Source organism: Eulemur rufifrons, chromosome 4 (genome assembly GCF_041146395.1).
Source record: "Eulemur rufifrons isolate Redbay chromosome 4, OSU_ERuf_1, whole genome shotgun sequence".
Lineage (NCBI taxonomy): Eukaryota > Metazoa > Chordata > Mammalia > Primates > Lemuridae > Eulemur > Eulemur rufifrons.
In genome coordinates this window covers 19,443,516-19,459,934 of record NC_090986.1, presented here as the reverse complement: position 1 = coordinate 19,459,934, position 16,419 = coordinate 19,443,516, and the positions used below count along the sequence as shown (strand labels likewise).

General features: G+C 45.7%; 1 protein-coding gene across 2 annotated transcripts in view; it reads right to left on the bottom strand.

The window, feature by feature from the left end:
* FARP1 (FERM, ARH/RhoGEF and pleckstrin domain protein 1) overlaps positions 1-16,419 on the bottom strand; it is a 262,046-nt gene that overhangs the window by 41,368 nt on the left and 204,259 nt on the right. For both annotated transcript variants that reach the window (XM_069467589.1, XM_069467590.1), the window contains exons 7-13: positions 14,117-14,231; positions 13,118-13,265; positions 10,849-10,944; positions 9,153-9,316; positions 8,359-8,427; positions 5,635-5,710; positions 4,272-4,521 (exon numbers count right to left, since the gene is read on the bottom strand). In XM_069467589.1, the coding sequence (XP_069323690.1) occupies positions 4,272-4,521; positions 5,635-5,710; positions 8,359-8,427; positions 9,153-9,316; positions 10,849-10,944; positions 13,118-13,265; positions 14,117-14,231 (918 nt within the window). The remainder of the gene's footprint in view (positions 1-4,271; positions 4,522-5,634; positions 5,711-8,358; positions 8,428-9,152; positions 9,317-10,848; positions 10,945-13,117; positions 13,266-14,116; positions 14,232-16,419) is intronic.

Genomic DNA, 16,419 nt, shown 5'->3' with positions numbered 1-16,419 from the left:
ATTTCTTGCATCTTTATTTTGCCCTTAACAAACAGCAGCAAAAGCCACCACAAAGGGGTCTACAATTTACATATTTTAAAATAATATCCAACAAAAGATATTAGTGCAAGGAGGCCCTGGGGTGGCTGAGAGTGGCTTTGAGATTTGAGTTTACATGGGGTTTGTCCTGTAGCCATGGCCTTAAGATATCAGCTGTATCTGAAAGCTGGAGGCCTGGCTTCCTTGCTGAGTCAGAGACCACTAGCTATTGTCTTAGAAAAACCCCTTTGGTGATCTGAATGAATTCACAAGTCTCTAATCTCTGCTCCCTAGTCTTCACGCCCACCCCATCTCTGACCTTTGACTCTTAGTTCAACTTTATGGACCTGTATGCTCCTCTTAAGCCACACGGTGAGACTCTGCAGGCCTGGAACAACTTGGGGACTGGAGTCTCCCAAAAGTTACAGGGCATGGAGCATGAGACGGCAGAATTTTTCCTGAGCTCTGCACCATGGCAGCGGGGAGACCACATCATCTCAGCAAACTTGCTCCACCAGGCTCCAAGAACGCATAACTTTGCTTTTGGATCAATGTTATGGAATCTTTATTGGTGTAGGACAAGCCCCCCTAGAGGCAAGTAGTGAATATTCTCAGCACATCAGCACATCTGGTCTTTGAACAAACTATACCTCCTCTCTTTTAAGCACCATCAATCGCCCCAGGATTGTTGCTTTCATAAATACTGGCCAAGAAGCAGAGCTGGTACAGAACCAATGAGAGAAAAACTCTACAAGCAACTCTTAAAAGTGGAAAATCTTGTCAATACAGAACTAGTATACCAGCATTGATCAATCGCTTTTAAAACACTTTAGGTAAAATCACTTCGGTAGGAAAAAGCTAAACAACATAAGTATTGGAGCATGATTTGCTTTGGAGGTTTATATCTGATGACTCATATTACATGCTTGGTAAGTTAGTATCTATTGCCCATTCATATGTCATTACCAGACTGCTATATAATTAGAGGTAAAAAGAAAATTCATTTGAACAAACAACCTTCACAAATAAAGCACAGGATTCCAAACTTGACTCTGCTTAACTCACATTTGACTAAACTTTCATATAGCAAATTGACGCCTTTTTCTAAATCCAAACAGAATATGCAAAAATGTGTTATAACTGCAGAACCCCACAATATAAAAAGCAGTGGTTCTCCCCACTGATATAGCCTGTAATTGTCTAGGTAAGGTCTACACAATCTCTAATGGCCACATCTGATTTAATTATTAATCTATACAAGACTCTCCAAAATTAAAATATTGAATCAAAAAGGTCCTATTGCACCAAGATATCACATGGACTAAAAAGGTGAAGTCTAGAGACCAAGGATATAACGTCAGCTTTGTCATGCAGTATCTGTATTACCATGAAAAGTCACTTAACTTCATCAGAACAAGTTTTCTCATCCATAAAATGAAGGTCTCCCTGGATAATCTCTAAGGTCCCTTCTAGTTTTAAAATTCTGTGATTCTGTTAAACATAAATCTAAATCAAGATGTAAAAAGACTACTTCAATGAACAACTTTCAAACTATCCAATATTCAGTTTGATTCAATCATGCACTGAATCCAATGATTCGGAAAATAAAACAAGTTTGTATAAAAATGGATTAAGTGTTCAGAATCTTTAAAACCGACTTCTCAACATTCATGTGGACAGATAATCGTTTGTGAACCACAAGGTGAGTCAATACTTCTATATTTTATACACTGCTGCCAAATTCTACTCAGTGTCCTAAACATGTTTAGCTGCTCCCTTGTGAAAAGCCACATGGTGAGTGCAGTAAGGCCACTGGCATGGCGGCACGTCAGGCGTGTGTCATCTTTACAACTCTTTTCAATAACTTTATAGTTACTTAGGATCTAAAAATTTTATTCTACAATTTGTCTTAAGAAAAAAAGGTACCTAAAGCCATAAAGTATAAACAACAGGCATTAAGAAAAAGCATTCATTTGCGATGCTTTTCTTATTCCGCAAGCAAGCCAAAAATTTAGCGAATACTTTCACCATATTCCACTAGATTCTAGAAGGCAGTGAGGTCTGGTTGGGAAGTGACCCTGGGCTGCCCAGTAGAACCATCTGGGGAGCCCAACTGATACTCCCGACCAATCAGATCACAATCCCTAAGGTCAGGGCCCAGCCAGCACTAATTTTTCAAATGTCTCTAGTAATTCCAAGGCAGAGAAACAATGCAAGTTAAAACCAGGCTCTTTGATCTAAAATGCAGGAATGCTGAGTGAAAGGCACTGACATCAGTGGGCGAACCTCTCACTCCTTACAACTTTCTTTTTTCTGCTCAGAGAAACATTCAAGCATCACTGTTCCCAAGACTGTGCACTGTAAGAATGTGCATGTAAACCAACCAAGAGCAAGGACACCGGAGAACGGTCCTTCCTTACTGTGCGTGATTCAAAAGCAGACATTTACTTTGCTGATCCACCAGGGACACCAGTGCCTATTGTGAACTATCACTTTTCCCTGCATCCCCACTAGTAGCATTTCTGTATTGCACCAAGAGATTCCGAGAGGCAGAACTATGCCTTCTTAAAACATAACTAACAATGTGATCCACCAACGTAAACCCAAACCAAACCAGCAATCCCAAGGAAATTACAATTCATGAAGATTTGACGATCTTTCTGACATTTCATAAAAAGTCTGGAAAGTGGCGATAACCCCAAATTCTTCCCATTGAAATATTTATTATTCTTGACTAAGATTTCACCAACACAATCTCAGCTGGCCATCAACTTACATTTGGCCTTGAATTTTGTCAGTTTCTCTTTATGAGGCACAGAGAAGCAGCCCTCCTTTTAAAGAAGGAAAATGAAATCAGCCCCTTTCCTGTGATCTCAGCGATACTTCAGTTCAAACACTCAACCAATAGGAGGGTGATCTGCATATATAATTGAACATACACAGAAAATTGCTACATACATATAACACACTATACACATTATCAGATTCATAATAAAGTCTTTCTTCCTAGCCTTCAACCAATCAAATTAATAAGCTCCTGGCAATTTGTCATTAGGACTTGCTGTTTCTCATGTCCACCTTTTCGGGAAAGCCAGCCACTGGTGGGAAGTTGTGTTTTTCTTCAAGAAACTACAAGTCAGGCATACCCTATCCAAACAGGTGCCTGTCCGAAACTTCCTCTTATAAATGTTGACTAACAATGAATGAATCGCTAGAAGAGATCATCTCTATTGAAACTCTGGACTTGTGACCCCAGGCCACTCACAGCTGAAGACTGGCCCCCTGGCCTCCTCACTCATCCTCCTCCTGCCTCTCACCCAAATGCAGGCCACGCAAGGACACCTGACTTCTGGGCAGCGAAGGGGAGCTCAGCACGGCGGGGTTTCCAAACACGAGGGGCTGGTGCCCGGGGCTCACCATATCGGAGTCTGAGTCACTGGACTCAGTGCCACTGCTGGTGGAGCCCTCGGTCATCTGTAGGGGAGCCAGTTGGTCTGCCGCGCTACTGGCATAGGCGCACTGCACGGCGGGGACCTTTGAGGGTGGGCCCGTGAGAGGGGCGCCGTTGGCTAGCGTTCTACCTTCGGAAGCAGCCACTCCCTTTCCGTGGCCATCAAGCCTATCCATGGCCTCTGGGGTTGATGCCACCTGGCTAAGGATGAGCGGATCTGTCTCGGACTTGTTATACCTGCTGGGAAGATGCCGTAAGTATGGCCTTTGCGAGACGGGGGAACAGCTTCCGTAAGGAAGACCCTGGCTTGGGAGAGTGTCTTCCTCTATGCTCCCCTCCCGAGGGTCATGTCCGTTTTCGGAAACATAGCCCTGAGACCCAGTTCTGTCCCAACTCATATTTGGACTTGAACTTCTGCTGCTGGGAGACAGCGGGGTGGCCAGGGGGCTGTGGCCAGACGAGCCCCTGAACATTTCATCTATCAGAGAGCTATGTCGTGGGAGTCTAGGGCTCCCGCTCATATCAAAGGTTATGTCTGCCGAATCATCATCAAGGAATTCTCTGGAAGGAGGCCGGGAGGACTTTGCAGAGTGAGGGGAAGCCCTACGCCTAGCCTCTATTCGCTTCTCATCCCTGGAGAGCAGATAAACACCACTGGTCAAATCACCCTCATAATTGTCATTTGTTTGGCACCGAGACTGGGACGCTTGTTCTCTGAGAAGGTCGTATTCGCTATCTACATCACTGCAGTCAATGAAAGGAATGGAAGTGCTGCTGCCTCTAGCAGCCCGCGAAGCTGGACCTGTGCTCGGCTGCCGGGGCTGCGCTTTGCTCTGCTGGGTCCTGTCCTTGGCGGCCTCCTCCTCTTCCTCCGCCGATGGCCCCTTGGTGGCCCCGTCTGCCTGCGTGTTCCCCGCGGCGGGGCTCTTCTTCGCAGCAGGGCTGTGGCGTGGCCCCGACTCGGAAGCGTTCAGTTCCTGTCCTTGCTGGCCACTCTGGCCACCCGGGGACTCGGCACCTTCTCCGAACGTAAGGCTGGCGCTCTGCTGAGACTGGGTGGGGTGGGCGAGAGAAAGATGGCGGGAATCGAAGAGAAAAGGGGAGACTGTTACGGAAGAGCCGAAGTCAGAGTCTAATTTAATAACACCTCCTTAAGTGTCAAGCGGCTGAAAGGACTGACTGCCCTATAAAGGCTGCCCTGCCCACCCCAGCGTCAGAACAGAGCACCGCGACACTAGCTGGCACTCAAAGCAGCATATCTGGTCATGACCCAGAAGGTTCTTTCAGGGTGCAGACACCGATGACGCTGATGCCCGGCAGCACGGGTCAGGTTCTGTCTCTGCTTTCTAGGACACACAGTCTCATACTGGGTTTCCAAAGTTTCTGTGGAACCACACAGCCCTCCCAGCCCACAAGGGGCTTCCCAGGGGAGGGCAGGGCAGGTGCAGAAGGCAAACACGTCGGGACCCACGAAGGCAAGTCGACGCAGCCTCCAGAAAAACGACGAGAAACTGCTTAGTGCAGCCTAGATGGGGGAAGGGCTCTCTTTGCATTCACACCACGCAACCTCCTTCATGTTCTTCCCCAACAAGGTTCTTATTCTCTTTTAGAGAAAACCCTGAAAACTGACCCAGAGACCAACTGCAGAGAAAACGAGCTCTCGCTGCCCTCAGAGCAGGAGTGATAACAAGGCCTCCTGTTGCCGGCTGTGGTCAGTGCCCTGTAACACAAGCCCTGGGAACTCGCTGCCCTGTCTGTGCCAGCGAAGGCTTCTGACCCTGGCACCAGGCAGGGGCCACGCCCATCGGTTGAAAGCAGGTCCCCCTCTCTCCACACAAGGGGACCCATTGAGCTGGAGGCCGGGCGCGCTCTACTGGCTCGCACGGACGGATCCACCCCAGGCCGGGCTCTCCGTGGCACAGAGCACACAGCGTGGAAGGTCCGAAGTCAGCTGGAGACAGGACACACTGCAGGGCCTCTGAGCCCAGGCTGGGTGCACGAGCACAAAGCTCTGTCTCATCAAGGCCAAGGCCTCCAGCCAGACTCTCACCTGTGAAAATCCCCAAAGGCGAAGCAGGAGGAACTGCAAAGCGCGCTACAAAGCCCAGCACTCAGTAGAGAAAGTCTGGGGACAAACAGTTGTAACAGTAATCACCAGTACCGACCTGTTTTGGCACTTCTGAATTCAGTTCTGTAGGCTGCGACGCAAGGCTCCTGATAGAATGAATCTTGCTGTGTTTTCTGGGAGAAATCACACAAAACAGCTAAAGTTAGGGGAGTTGTTTTTTATTTTTCTTTTAAATGAAACAGAAGGTCCTTTAGTTTGAAGCATTAGGTCCTTCCTCAATAATGAAGGGACCCAAGCTGCTTTTATAAATGCTTGCTGGGCCTGGGCGTGGTGGCTCATGCCTGTAACCCCAGCACTTTGGGAGGCTCAGGTGGGAGGATCGCTTGAGCCCTGGAGTTGACGCTGCAGTGAGCTATGATCGGACTATTGTACTTCCACCAGCCTGGGTGACAGAGCAAGACTCTGTGTCTAAAAATAAATGAGTACATACATGCTATTTGGAAACAGACACATAGTCATCCTTTTATGACACCTGCATGGTTTAGGGGTTATTTATTTAAATCTTGAAGAAGTTCTCAGAAGTCCCCTGTTACAGCTGGCAAAGGATGGCTGGCAATTGAGTGGCGCCTTTTGGTTACAGGGAGAGTCACAGGGGAGGGAGAAGCTGGCTGGCCCCTGACACCCTCGGAATTGCAAGCTACGATCTAACAGTATGGAATCAATTCATGTACTTTGGTTAATTATTTGCTAGATCAGTTCTATAACACAGGTGATTACCACTAATCAGCTAATGCTATCAGAGCGTTAAGTTCAAAGGAAAAGGCCTGCCCTGCGAATGATGTATAGGCTCAGCGTGGAAGGGACTGACTTTAATGCCACTCATACATCTTCATCCCTTCCCTTCCCCTGTCTGCCCGTCTCCCCTTGGCCCAAAACTCGTGAAACTACCTAAGCATACAGAGATTACATGCCAAGTTATAACAAGCATTTCTTCAAAATGCTCCAGATTAACACAGAAAAGTTCTGGAGCATCCTCAGTCTGAATGGGAAAGAGAACTGGGCCACTTCTTAGATGGTCTTCAAGATACTAATTATTAAGTGTCCAAGAAAATTATGGCGTTTATCTCCAGAAATGCACACAAAAACCCTTCTAAACGTTACATTTCTGGAGACAGGGCATGAGAAACCACCAGAGATTTGCAAGAGGGGGTACAAAGAAAGTCACAGCAGCAGGTTGGTTTCATCAAAACCCAGACAAAACACGGAACTAACCTGAATGTTTATCAATAGGAAATCAGACAAATAAAAAGTAATAGCTTTAAAAATATTATGGGGCACTTTTCAAAAGATCTCAAAAAACAGAGTAGGGTTAAAAAAGCCAGATGCAGAGTTATGTACAGTGAGAGTACTTATATGAGCAAAGAAGCGCACACCCAGAGCAATTCTACGTGTTCTTTTCGGATGCACTCTGCACACACAGAAGGGAGTGTAAACTTGCCAGTTGCCTGTGGGGAGGGGTGAAGCGGAATAATGAGGGCGATTGGTTCCAGGGGATTTAGCTATATCTGTAATAGCTACATACAGAAGAAGAAAAAAAAAAAACCCACAAATATGTCAAAACGTTAATAGTTGTTAATTCTAAGTAGGAGGGATATGGGTATTTGCTATCTTCTCTATGCTTTATTGTAATTTTTAAATGCATGAAAATGAAAAAGAAAAAGTTTTTTTAAAAACCCACATGTACTAACTAGTGCTGAGGGCCCCTCACTTTGCTCCTCCACGCCTCGCTGCAACCCCCGGACTCCGCCGCTTTGCTCCCAGCAGTGGCGCCGGGCGCCGGGCTCTGAAGCCGGCTGGCCAGAGACCCAGGCTCCTCACTGAACCTACCAGAGCTTCAGTGTCTCCATCTTCACAAAGGGAATAAAAGAACGTCGGCCTCATAGAGCTGCTGTGTAGACTCAAGGAGTTAATATAGGCCCAGTGCTTGGAACACTGCCTGACACACACTAAGAGCTATTATATAAGCCTTTGCTAACAAAAACAATTGTAACGGTAATAAATCCTGTTTCTGCTCACCCAAACTTTAATTAATTAAAAAGTTCATAGAAATACTTTCAATACAAATTTCCAAATACTGGCCTGGTGCGGTGGCTCACGCCTGTAATCCTAGCACTCTGGGAGGCCAAGGTGGGTGGATCGTTTGAGCTCAGGAGTTCAAGACCAGCCTGAGCAAGAGCGAGACCCCATTTCTACTAAAAATAGAAAGAAATTATATGGACAGCTAAAAATATATATAGAAAAAATTAGCCGGGCATGGTGGCACATGCCTGTAGTCCCAGCTACTCGGGAGGCTGAGACAGGAGGATCGCTTGAGCTCAGGAGTTTGAGGTTGCTGTGAGCTAGGCTAACGCCACGGCACTCACTCTAGCCTGGGCAACAGAGTGAGACTCTGTCTCAAAAAAAAAAAAAAAAAAAGACTCGCAAATACTAAGGGACTCACTCACCCATGAGCCCGTTTCACCCGTACTTTCTCCCCGCTGTGATCTCCCACGCCCTACCGCTCCTCGCCCCCGCCGGCCTCCTCCTCTTCCTCCCCTGGTCCTCTCGGTCTATCCTCATCTCATCTTACACTTGGGGGCATGCCCTCAAATGTTCTAAAATGTTCCTGTCTAACACTGAATTTGCTGAGGTTGACCATGAAGCCCTAATTTACAGCTCACTGGATACCAAGCCTGGGTGAAGAAATATTTAGCAGCAATAAACCGTTACCTGGAGATTATGGGTCTTCTCAAGCTGGAAACAGCATCGAAGCTTCTCTTACCTTTCAAACTGCACTTTCTTATGTCCTCCTTCCTTAACATAGTCGAGAACCTGCTTCTGAGTCCGACCACTAAAACAAAGACCACGAAAGCAAAGAGGAAAAGACACCAAGGTGTTCTCAATGTAAACACACAGACAACACCTCACCATCTCCACTTCCCCTCCTTCCTTAACTGGGAGGTAGGCAGGTTTTCTCAGCTAGCCGGGACTAAAGGCAATCCTTTGAGAGCCTGTGTTTTTGTGTCCGTTCAGTTTCTTGATATTTTCCTTATATACACAGAAAAAATGTTTGATTAACCAAATCCACTTAACAATTGTGTGTCTGGTTATTAAGCAACTATCCCAGAGTCTCCACTTTTCATGAAGGCAGGGACAATAAGCTGGTCAATGCCTGTAGCAGTATGTGACACAGGACAGACATTCAAGCATTTGCTGAAGAATGAATGGAAAAATGAACCAATGATGTGCAAGCCCGTGCATTTTTCTATGAGGTGACACCAAATGCTAATATACACTTTAACGGAGAAAGGAAATCTTTTCTGCCTAAGAACATCCTGTTAGGAGCTCACGGTGACTGGGGACCTTGCCGAGTACCTCTCTACTGCTCAGACAGCCCAGCAAGGACAATCCAGGAAGCCTGCTGGGATGAAGCAGCAAGTGCCTCTGTCAGCCAGAGCTCGCCTGATCTACCTGCCATGTTATCACTGTACAACACGGAGGCGTGGGGACAGAGGAGTCTCAGGAGAGACGTCCACAGGGAAGGCAAGGCCAGCAGGCGAGAAGAGGCAACCTTACCTGAACCGAAATGATGACCCTCGACTAAAGAGAACAGGCTTTGGCTTTGGTTTGGGCTCTTCAAAAAGTCTAAAAAAGGCATGATGTTCAACGCAGATTTTCCAGAAGGACTTGCAAAAATCCCGACTGGCCATTAGGAATTCCAAGGTATCCTGGTAAGAGCTCTAAAAAGGAAAAATGCAACTTTGGTTTTTTGCCATTACCCACAGATATTCGGCTGAAATATGAGAAAGGGGGTAGAATATAAATCTGTCCAGTAAAATTTTAATTGTGTCTTTTATTAATAATATTAATAGAAATAAAGTGCATAATAAATGTAATGCACTTGAATCATCCCAAAACCATCCCTCCCTCCCCAGGCCATGGAAAAACTGTCTTCCGTGAAAATGGTCCCTGGTGCCAAAAAGGTTGGGGACTGCTGCTTTAGAGGAACAGAAAACAGTGGTATAGATTCAGCAGCAGTGATACCATTTCTTGACAAAATTCATAAATTATGCTTACTTGGCTTACATTTGCTTCTTAAAAAAAAAATCCAATACTGAAATTCCTTTTTTGCCTCCTTAAAATAACGAAGCACAATTTTTCTTTGTTTTCTTCCTCATGTTTCCCATCAACTTTGACTTTTGTCTTAAGTCATTTCTCTGTAAAATAGCCTATGGCTCAAGCCTCCAGGTAGCCCCAGCAACTATACAGGAAATGAATTTTTTTTTCCCAGAGCACAAAAGTTATCACTCGCAGCTGAAAAAGTTTATGTCCTTTGATTCAGAAAAGGTAATTTTCTACTCCCACACTGAACGCTCCTAATTTAAGTGGCCATATTATATAAACGAAAGTTACCACAGCCCTTAACATCCCAGCAACTCCAACTATTTGGGGGATCTCACAGTTTTAGGACAACCTAACTCACAAACAAGTTGTGCTGCAATTCTTCATTTGTATGGCTGCTTTTTGGAACCCAAATGCATTTTCCCATGAAAACCACTAGTAATAGGGTATATACATCCCAGGTCAGGCTGTGAAAGCCTATTTAATCCAAATTGTAGCTAAACTGTAAGTCTAGATTGCCATTTATTATCTTTTATCCCATGGGGAAAAGGACGCTACGTTCTGGCTGGGGACAGATACCCGGGATACATCGCTCATCTCCTCCATTGCCATTTCTGGCCAACGAAGATGATATTGTTGTTCTCTTTCCCAGCCCAGTCCCAGCATGAGCCATGTCTTCAGGGGGTTTGTGGGAAATAAGTGGGAGGGACCTCGTTAGCCTGTGAGAGTGTGCTCTGTCAGAGGCTCCGAGTGCCACATGGGGTTCTCCGGGTGGGGCCCGAGGCTGGGCGCTTAGCAACAGCACAGCTCAGGTTGTCTGTCGGGAGAGGCTGCCTGGATGTGTGCAGGGGAACGACCCCTCCCGAGGTACACGGCGTGTGCAGGGGAACGACCCCTCCCCAGGTGCACGGCGTGTGCGGGGGAACGACCCCTCCCCAGGTGCACAGTGTGCATCTTCTTTATGCTCTCTCCGTGGACTGTGCATCCGGATACACCTGCCACACAGGCTCTCAGTTCATTTTCATGAAAGCACCCGGGTAGCACTGGCCACTGTCTCGGCGTAAGCCCTGCCGAGCGCAGACCTCCACCCCTCTCGGAGCTCACTCCACCCCACGGCTCTGTTGGTCCCCTGTCCGCCCGAACCACTTACATTGGCATCAGGCCGCAGCTTGATGAGAAAGCGCTTCCTCTTGAAGCTCAGCTTCCGCACCTTGGCCCAGTTGAAGGCATTGATCTTAGTGAAACCCTGAGAAGACAGACAGCAGCCAGTGAGCCAGGAAGTGCATAACAAGCAACCAGGCTGCTCCGCTGTGCTTGTGGGAATGCAAGGCAGAGGCCCGGTGGTCACGCACTTAGCAAAGATGCCTTCTGCCGAGAATTCGCGGGATCCCTGGCTATCGGATGATGCCCGTTGTTCCTGGATCCTTATTCCCCACTAATTATATGATATGGCATTCAAACCAAGTCTGCCTCCGGGGAGGGAAGAGGCTGGTCAAGGTAATGGTGAAAAGAAAGAGAAAGCGAAATAAAAACCATGGCAACCACCACAATAATTAGCAGCCATCACTTAGGGAGTGCCAGATACTATCCTAAGGGCTTTATAGACCTTAGCTGATCACAGCTTATACCACAAACCCAGCAAGACAGATTTATTATTTTCATTTTCTAGACATGGAAACTGCAACGTGGATATATTTTGATTTGTCCAAAATCACACAGCTAATGTGGCAGAGGGAGATTCCCGAGCACATGCCTTAACCAGCAGCTACTGTCGACAGCCAGCAGCTTGGCGATTCCCCCTCCTTGTCCACACTGGCTTGGCCTCTGCCCACCAAGCTTCCAGTAGCTCCAACAAGACAGGCTGGGAGGCCAGACCTGCTGTGGGCCTTCAAGGCCAGTGCGCAGTCTCTGGGCGGGATTCACTCTTCCTCATCATCTTTGGTGGCCCAGCAGGGTGTGACGGAGCCACCAGATCCCAACTCCCATCTGTCCTGTCTCAACTGAAATTAGAAATCCTCTCGAGCCCACTTGAACACCAGGCCCATTTATTTAAAGCAGTCAGGCTCTGGCAAGAAGATGAATGCCAAGATACAGCCTTTGTACATGATTTAATGACCTAGCAATTCTCAATATTTAGACTGTATCAAACACAATCACAGCCAATTAATTAGCAGTGAGGCATTTCTTTTCCCCCGCTTCTATGATTTTAGAAACATTTAAGGGTTGTGATTTTGAAACTTAACAGTAGTCCTGAAAACTCCATTGGGTTTTATCGTTATTTTTCTTATCGGGCACTCATAGACTACACACACGGGTCAAACACTGTTAGGGGCAGTCACCGCCTCAAAGACTGCAAAGCTCTCAACATGTCACTCCCTACTCCTCAATAGGAAAGCAACTTTGAACGTGATTCTGTAATAATTAGCGTCTGTCGTAAACTTCTGACTCATGAGCAGAGAATCTCGGGGACTCTTTGGAACAAGTATGCAAGGGAACATAAGTGCACCTGTAAGAGCTCAGAAAGATTTTAGACCATGTACATATCTACAACTTCAAAACTGGGTGAAATCTGATCCTACTTCGTGAGAAAGGCACATGCTTTCTCCATATCTATTTGAAACTGAAGCACAGGTTACCCACCCATGTTTAAAAGGAATATATTCAGCAAACTTTTGGGGGATGTTCATTATCTGGATTTTCTTGATGGTTTCACAGCATACACATATGTAACAACCTATCAAATTGCAACAATTTAAACATATGCACTTTACTGTATGTAATACTTCAATGAAGCCAGTAAGAGGGAGACATTGTTCAATAAAACCATCCAACAGCAGAGTCATCAACAGAGCACACATTTTAGAGTGCTGAGAATGGCCATGTCCTTAAGTAGAACACAGGTAAGAATTCAAGTGCCGTGTGTCTTTTGCTACAAAATTACTATAGTGCAAGAATGTGGGATTTATAAAACTGCTATATCTTAAAAGTCTACATTACACTTTTCTTTTTAAGTTAGGTATATCTGAAGCCCCAAATAAGCTGGCTACCCCAAATTAGGTTTAATAAAAAAGGGATCACACTACAACAAAATATGATCTGCAAGTATGAAAAGGGTGTTTATTTGGGGGTCTGAAATCTTGATCCCATAGATCCACTGAGAGATACAGGTTTCCGTGACCCCACAAAGTCAATACACCCAAACAAATCTGTGATATGGATTCTCCAACCAGGGCAAGGGTGAATGAAATAGAATCTGCAAGTTGAGGGCCTGGGAAACAGAAAGTGTAAGATCACGTTAGTTTTTCCTTGTTCAACTATCAAAGGTCTTAGCTCGGCCCACCCAACGTGCATCAGAGTCGAGGGCCACCTCTTCTGTCTCCGTCACCAAGGGGACTGAGCTGCATTCTAAATGCTCTCACCTGAAACACTAGAATTCCCGTGTTGGCAACGGCCAGATTGATCTTGGTGCCTTCCCTGTCCTTGGCCGGGTGCAACCGGATTCCGTACATCTCCAGCCGACGCGCAATCTCTAGGAGTTGGAAATCCGATTCTGCTGGTGTTTGTCCACTGACAAAACAAAATTAAAGAGAAAGGCCGGGAGATTTGAATTCCCTGTGTCCATTAATTTGAGATTAAGAAGCTTCTCTTGGGAAATAAGAAGGCATTTTATCACAACAGTGGGGCTACCCGATCAGATGACATCTAACCTCCCATTCATTGTAACCCAAAGTCTAGCAGCTGGGACAAAAGCTCCATTGCTCGCGTAACACAAAACCCCAAAAGTCTATCTCAAACCCGGCCAGTTTTTTGGAATCTCAAAGAGTTTCCTTTAAGGTCATATAAAAGCAAAACACCACTGTGTTAAAACAAGTTTTTAGGCACTTACAATAACCTAAATTTGCAAGCAAAGTTCAAGGCAACACTCTTTTATACTGTCGTTGGGCTCAAATGCCTTCTTTAAAACAATGCCAAAAAAACACCGAGAATCCTTTGAAAACATTTTACTAATTCAAACAAAAACAAAAATGGAGATGTTACAAAGGTTCTAGATTTTTACAATATTCCTACTTTGCGCCTAGTGGATCCTGTCCCTTTCCCAGTTTCCAATTAAGATAATAACTGGAGGGTCCTTTGGTCTTACACTCTCCCTTTTATTCCAAAGCATAGGGTGCCCTAAAATTCCAGGCCTCATCTGGTCTCTGGGGAAGGCAAGCCAGGGCCAGGTCCTCAGTGGGTGGCCCACACTTCTGGCAGCCCAGGGTAAGTTGCAACATCCCAGTGAGCCTTCCTGCTCTTCTCCCCTCCCCCTTTGTATATTTCTTCACAACAGTTTGTATGTGCCTGTGTGTACACCCACGTATGTTGGGAGGCAGAGAGAAGCAGCTCAAGGGGAAGATAAATCCACGAATGAGACTTACATGTGGTTGTGATGAAATTCCACGATTTTGTCTTCTAGGGCATCTTGCTGAGGTATGTACTTATTTTTTGCTAAGTGCTCTCTGTCCAATGCTTCATCAAAGTCCCCAATCTCCGCTGAAAAGAAACGAGAACGAAAAATAGGCCACCTAAGATTAACACGTCACGATTTGTTATATTCCCCAGCTGGTGGACGCCATAAGGTGGGCCAGCTGGCGGGGAATGTTCCAAGGCTAGACTTCAGAGGTGGGGGCGTGAGGACGTATTTAACAATCACGGCAATGTGAGACGACGGTGTCCACTCCTCATCTCCACCATTTGGAAAGAAGCTTCAGAATCTTGCATCTTTAGCCACACGTGTTCCTGTTTTTCTTTCCTCCCCATCCACCTGGGGGTTCACTTCTGTTCTCGGCAGTAAATTCTATCCATGTGGATGACAACCACATGGCCTCTCAATAGGCCCCGGAATGTCAGGACTTAGCAAACTCAAACTTTGAAACTCTCTCTATGTAACAATGATCAGTGCAAATGCTTTATCATGTAGAGAAAAGAGAATTGTTAAGTGGGTATAAAAGCAGATAATCTAATTTTTTAAAAAAATTCAAGAGTCTATTACATTTCTTGTAGTCCTCTTGCCAGAAATAATGGGTCAGATTGCAAAGTCCAAGAAATTTTTCCCATATGAGAAATATGATGTATTTTCTCATGTAACCTCAATATAGTCCTCAACATTGCTGTAATGTGGAAATTTAAAGGATGGAGCTTTAAAGTCATAATTGCTCCTTAACAACACTAGCTTAAGCTCAGTTTATACCAACTGTACTACTTCTGGGGCGGCATGCCTTTTTATTTGTATCACATGTTCTGTGTAACAAGCTTAATAAAAAATAGTCTAATGATCAGAGCCCAGCTGTTTTGATAAAAAGCAAGTGGATGGTTGCTATGAAACCTACCTTTTGCTTTTGTCACGTGAAGCAGCTTGTCATGCTTTAGGCAATGCATCTCCAGTAACCAAGCAGGACGTGACCTATATGATGCCATGAATCACACCCAGAGCAGTGCCCGCTCACCTGGCGACAGCTGGGGCTTGGAAGAATCAATCGCTCACTAGCTTCCTCCTGCTATGTCAGACCAATAACACTATTTCCTAATCGCCTTTTCTGGACTAGTTTCTCCCTCCGTAAATAGAGTAAAATCACCACCTTCCATCAGAAACGGGGGGCCTCCCTGGTCACGTTGCCATCTTATCTGTTGCCTTGACAATGGTGGTCCTGACTTTTCTTCAATTCCTTCTATCTTGTCTCAAGAAAGTACAGCTAATTCTTGTTATTCGAGGCAGTTATAATCTATAAAGTCAGCGTGAACACTGAATTAGTGACTACTGAACCACTGCTCCCAGGGGAAACACAGGGTTGGGTTCCTGCCACACTCCTGAAGCAACATCTTGTTCCCTGCCCTTGTTTGCTGTGCGCTTCCGGGGAGAGGCAAGCAGCAGCAGAACTCACGCCTGAACAACGCTTATCTAACACACGTGTTTTCTCCGTAAGGCAGATGGCACTACACTTGGGGACACTAGACAGCACTTCAGCACTACGCTCGGGGGCCGTTTTGAACCAGGAAATCACCAACAATAAGCATAAAAATGCAGAAAGCATGACATTAAATAGACCTCGAAAAGGACACTTGTTAACAGCACGAGGAAACACACGAAGGCAGAGCATCGTCTGGCTCGACCTCAGCTGGGAACGTGCACATCAGGTGACTCCAATTTTTCACCACCTTGGGCACGTCCACAAATGACCGTCAAAGTGCATGAGTGCTGATTTGGGACTACAAGTATCAGCCAGTGAGCAAATGGGCAAACACGGAATCTGGGAATAATGAGGATTTGGAGCAATCACCTAAATCCTAAATTTCTTCTGAGCTCTAAGTTTGGGCTTTTTAACACCTATGGACCTTATAACACACTCCTCCCAATAATCCCATATAAAAAGAATATTCAGGTTTTTCCTTTGACATCAGGGTGGACACACCTTCCCCTTCTCAAATGCCGTGGCAATGTGACCACCAAACTCATCTGCTCCCAGTGCCTTCTCCCCTCTGAAATATGGAAATAGGCTCTTCCTTGGATTTTGAGAATTTGAGAACCAACACATGTTCAAGACCTGACTTCCTATTTCTTAATGTTTTATGCCACAGATGTCCTGTCAGCTTAGGCATATTCTGTATTCCTAGCATCTATTCACAGCAAGATAACGGGGGCAACAACAAACCAAAATCCAGGGATTTCAGTCAATGAATGGGA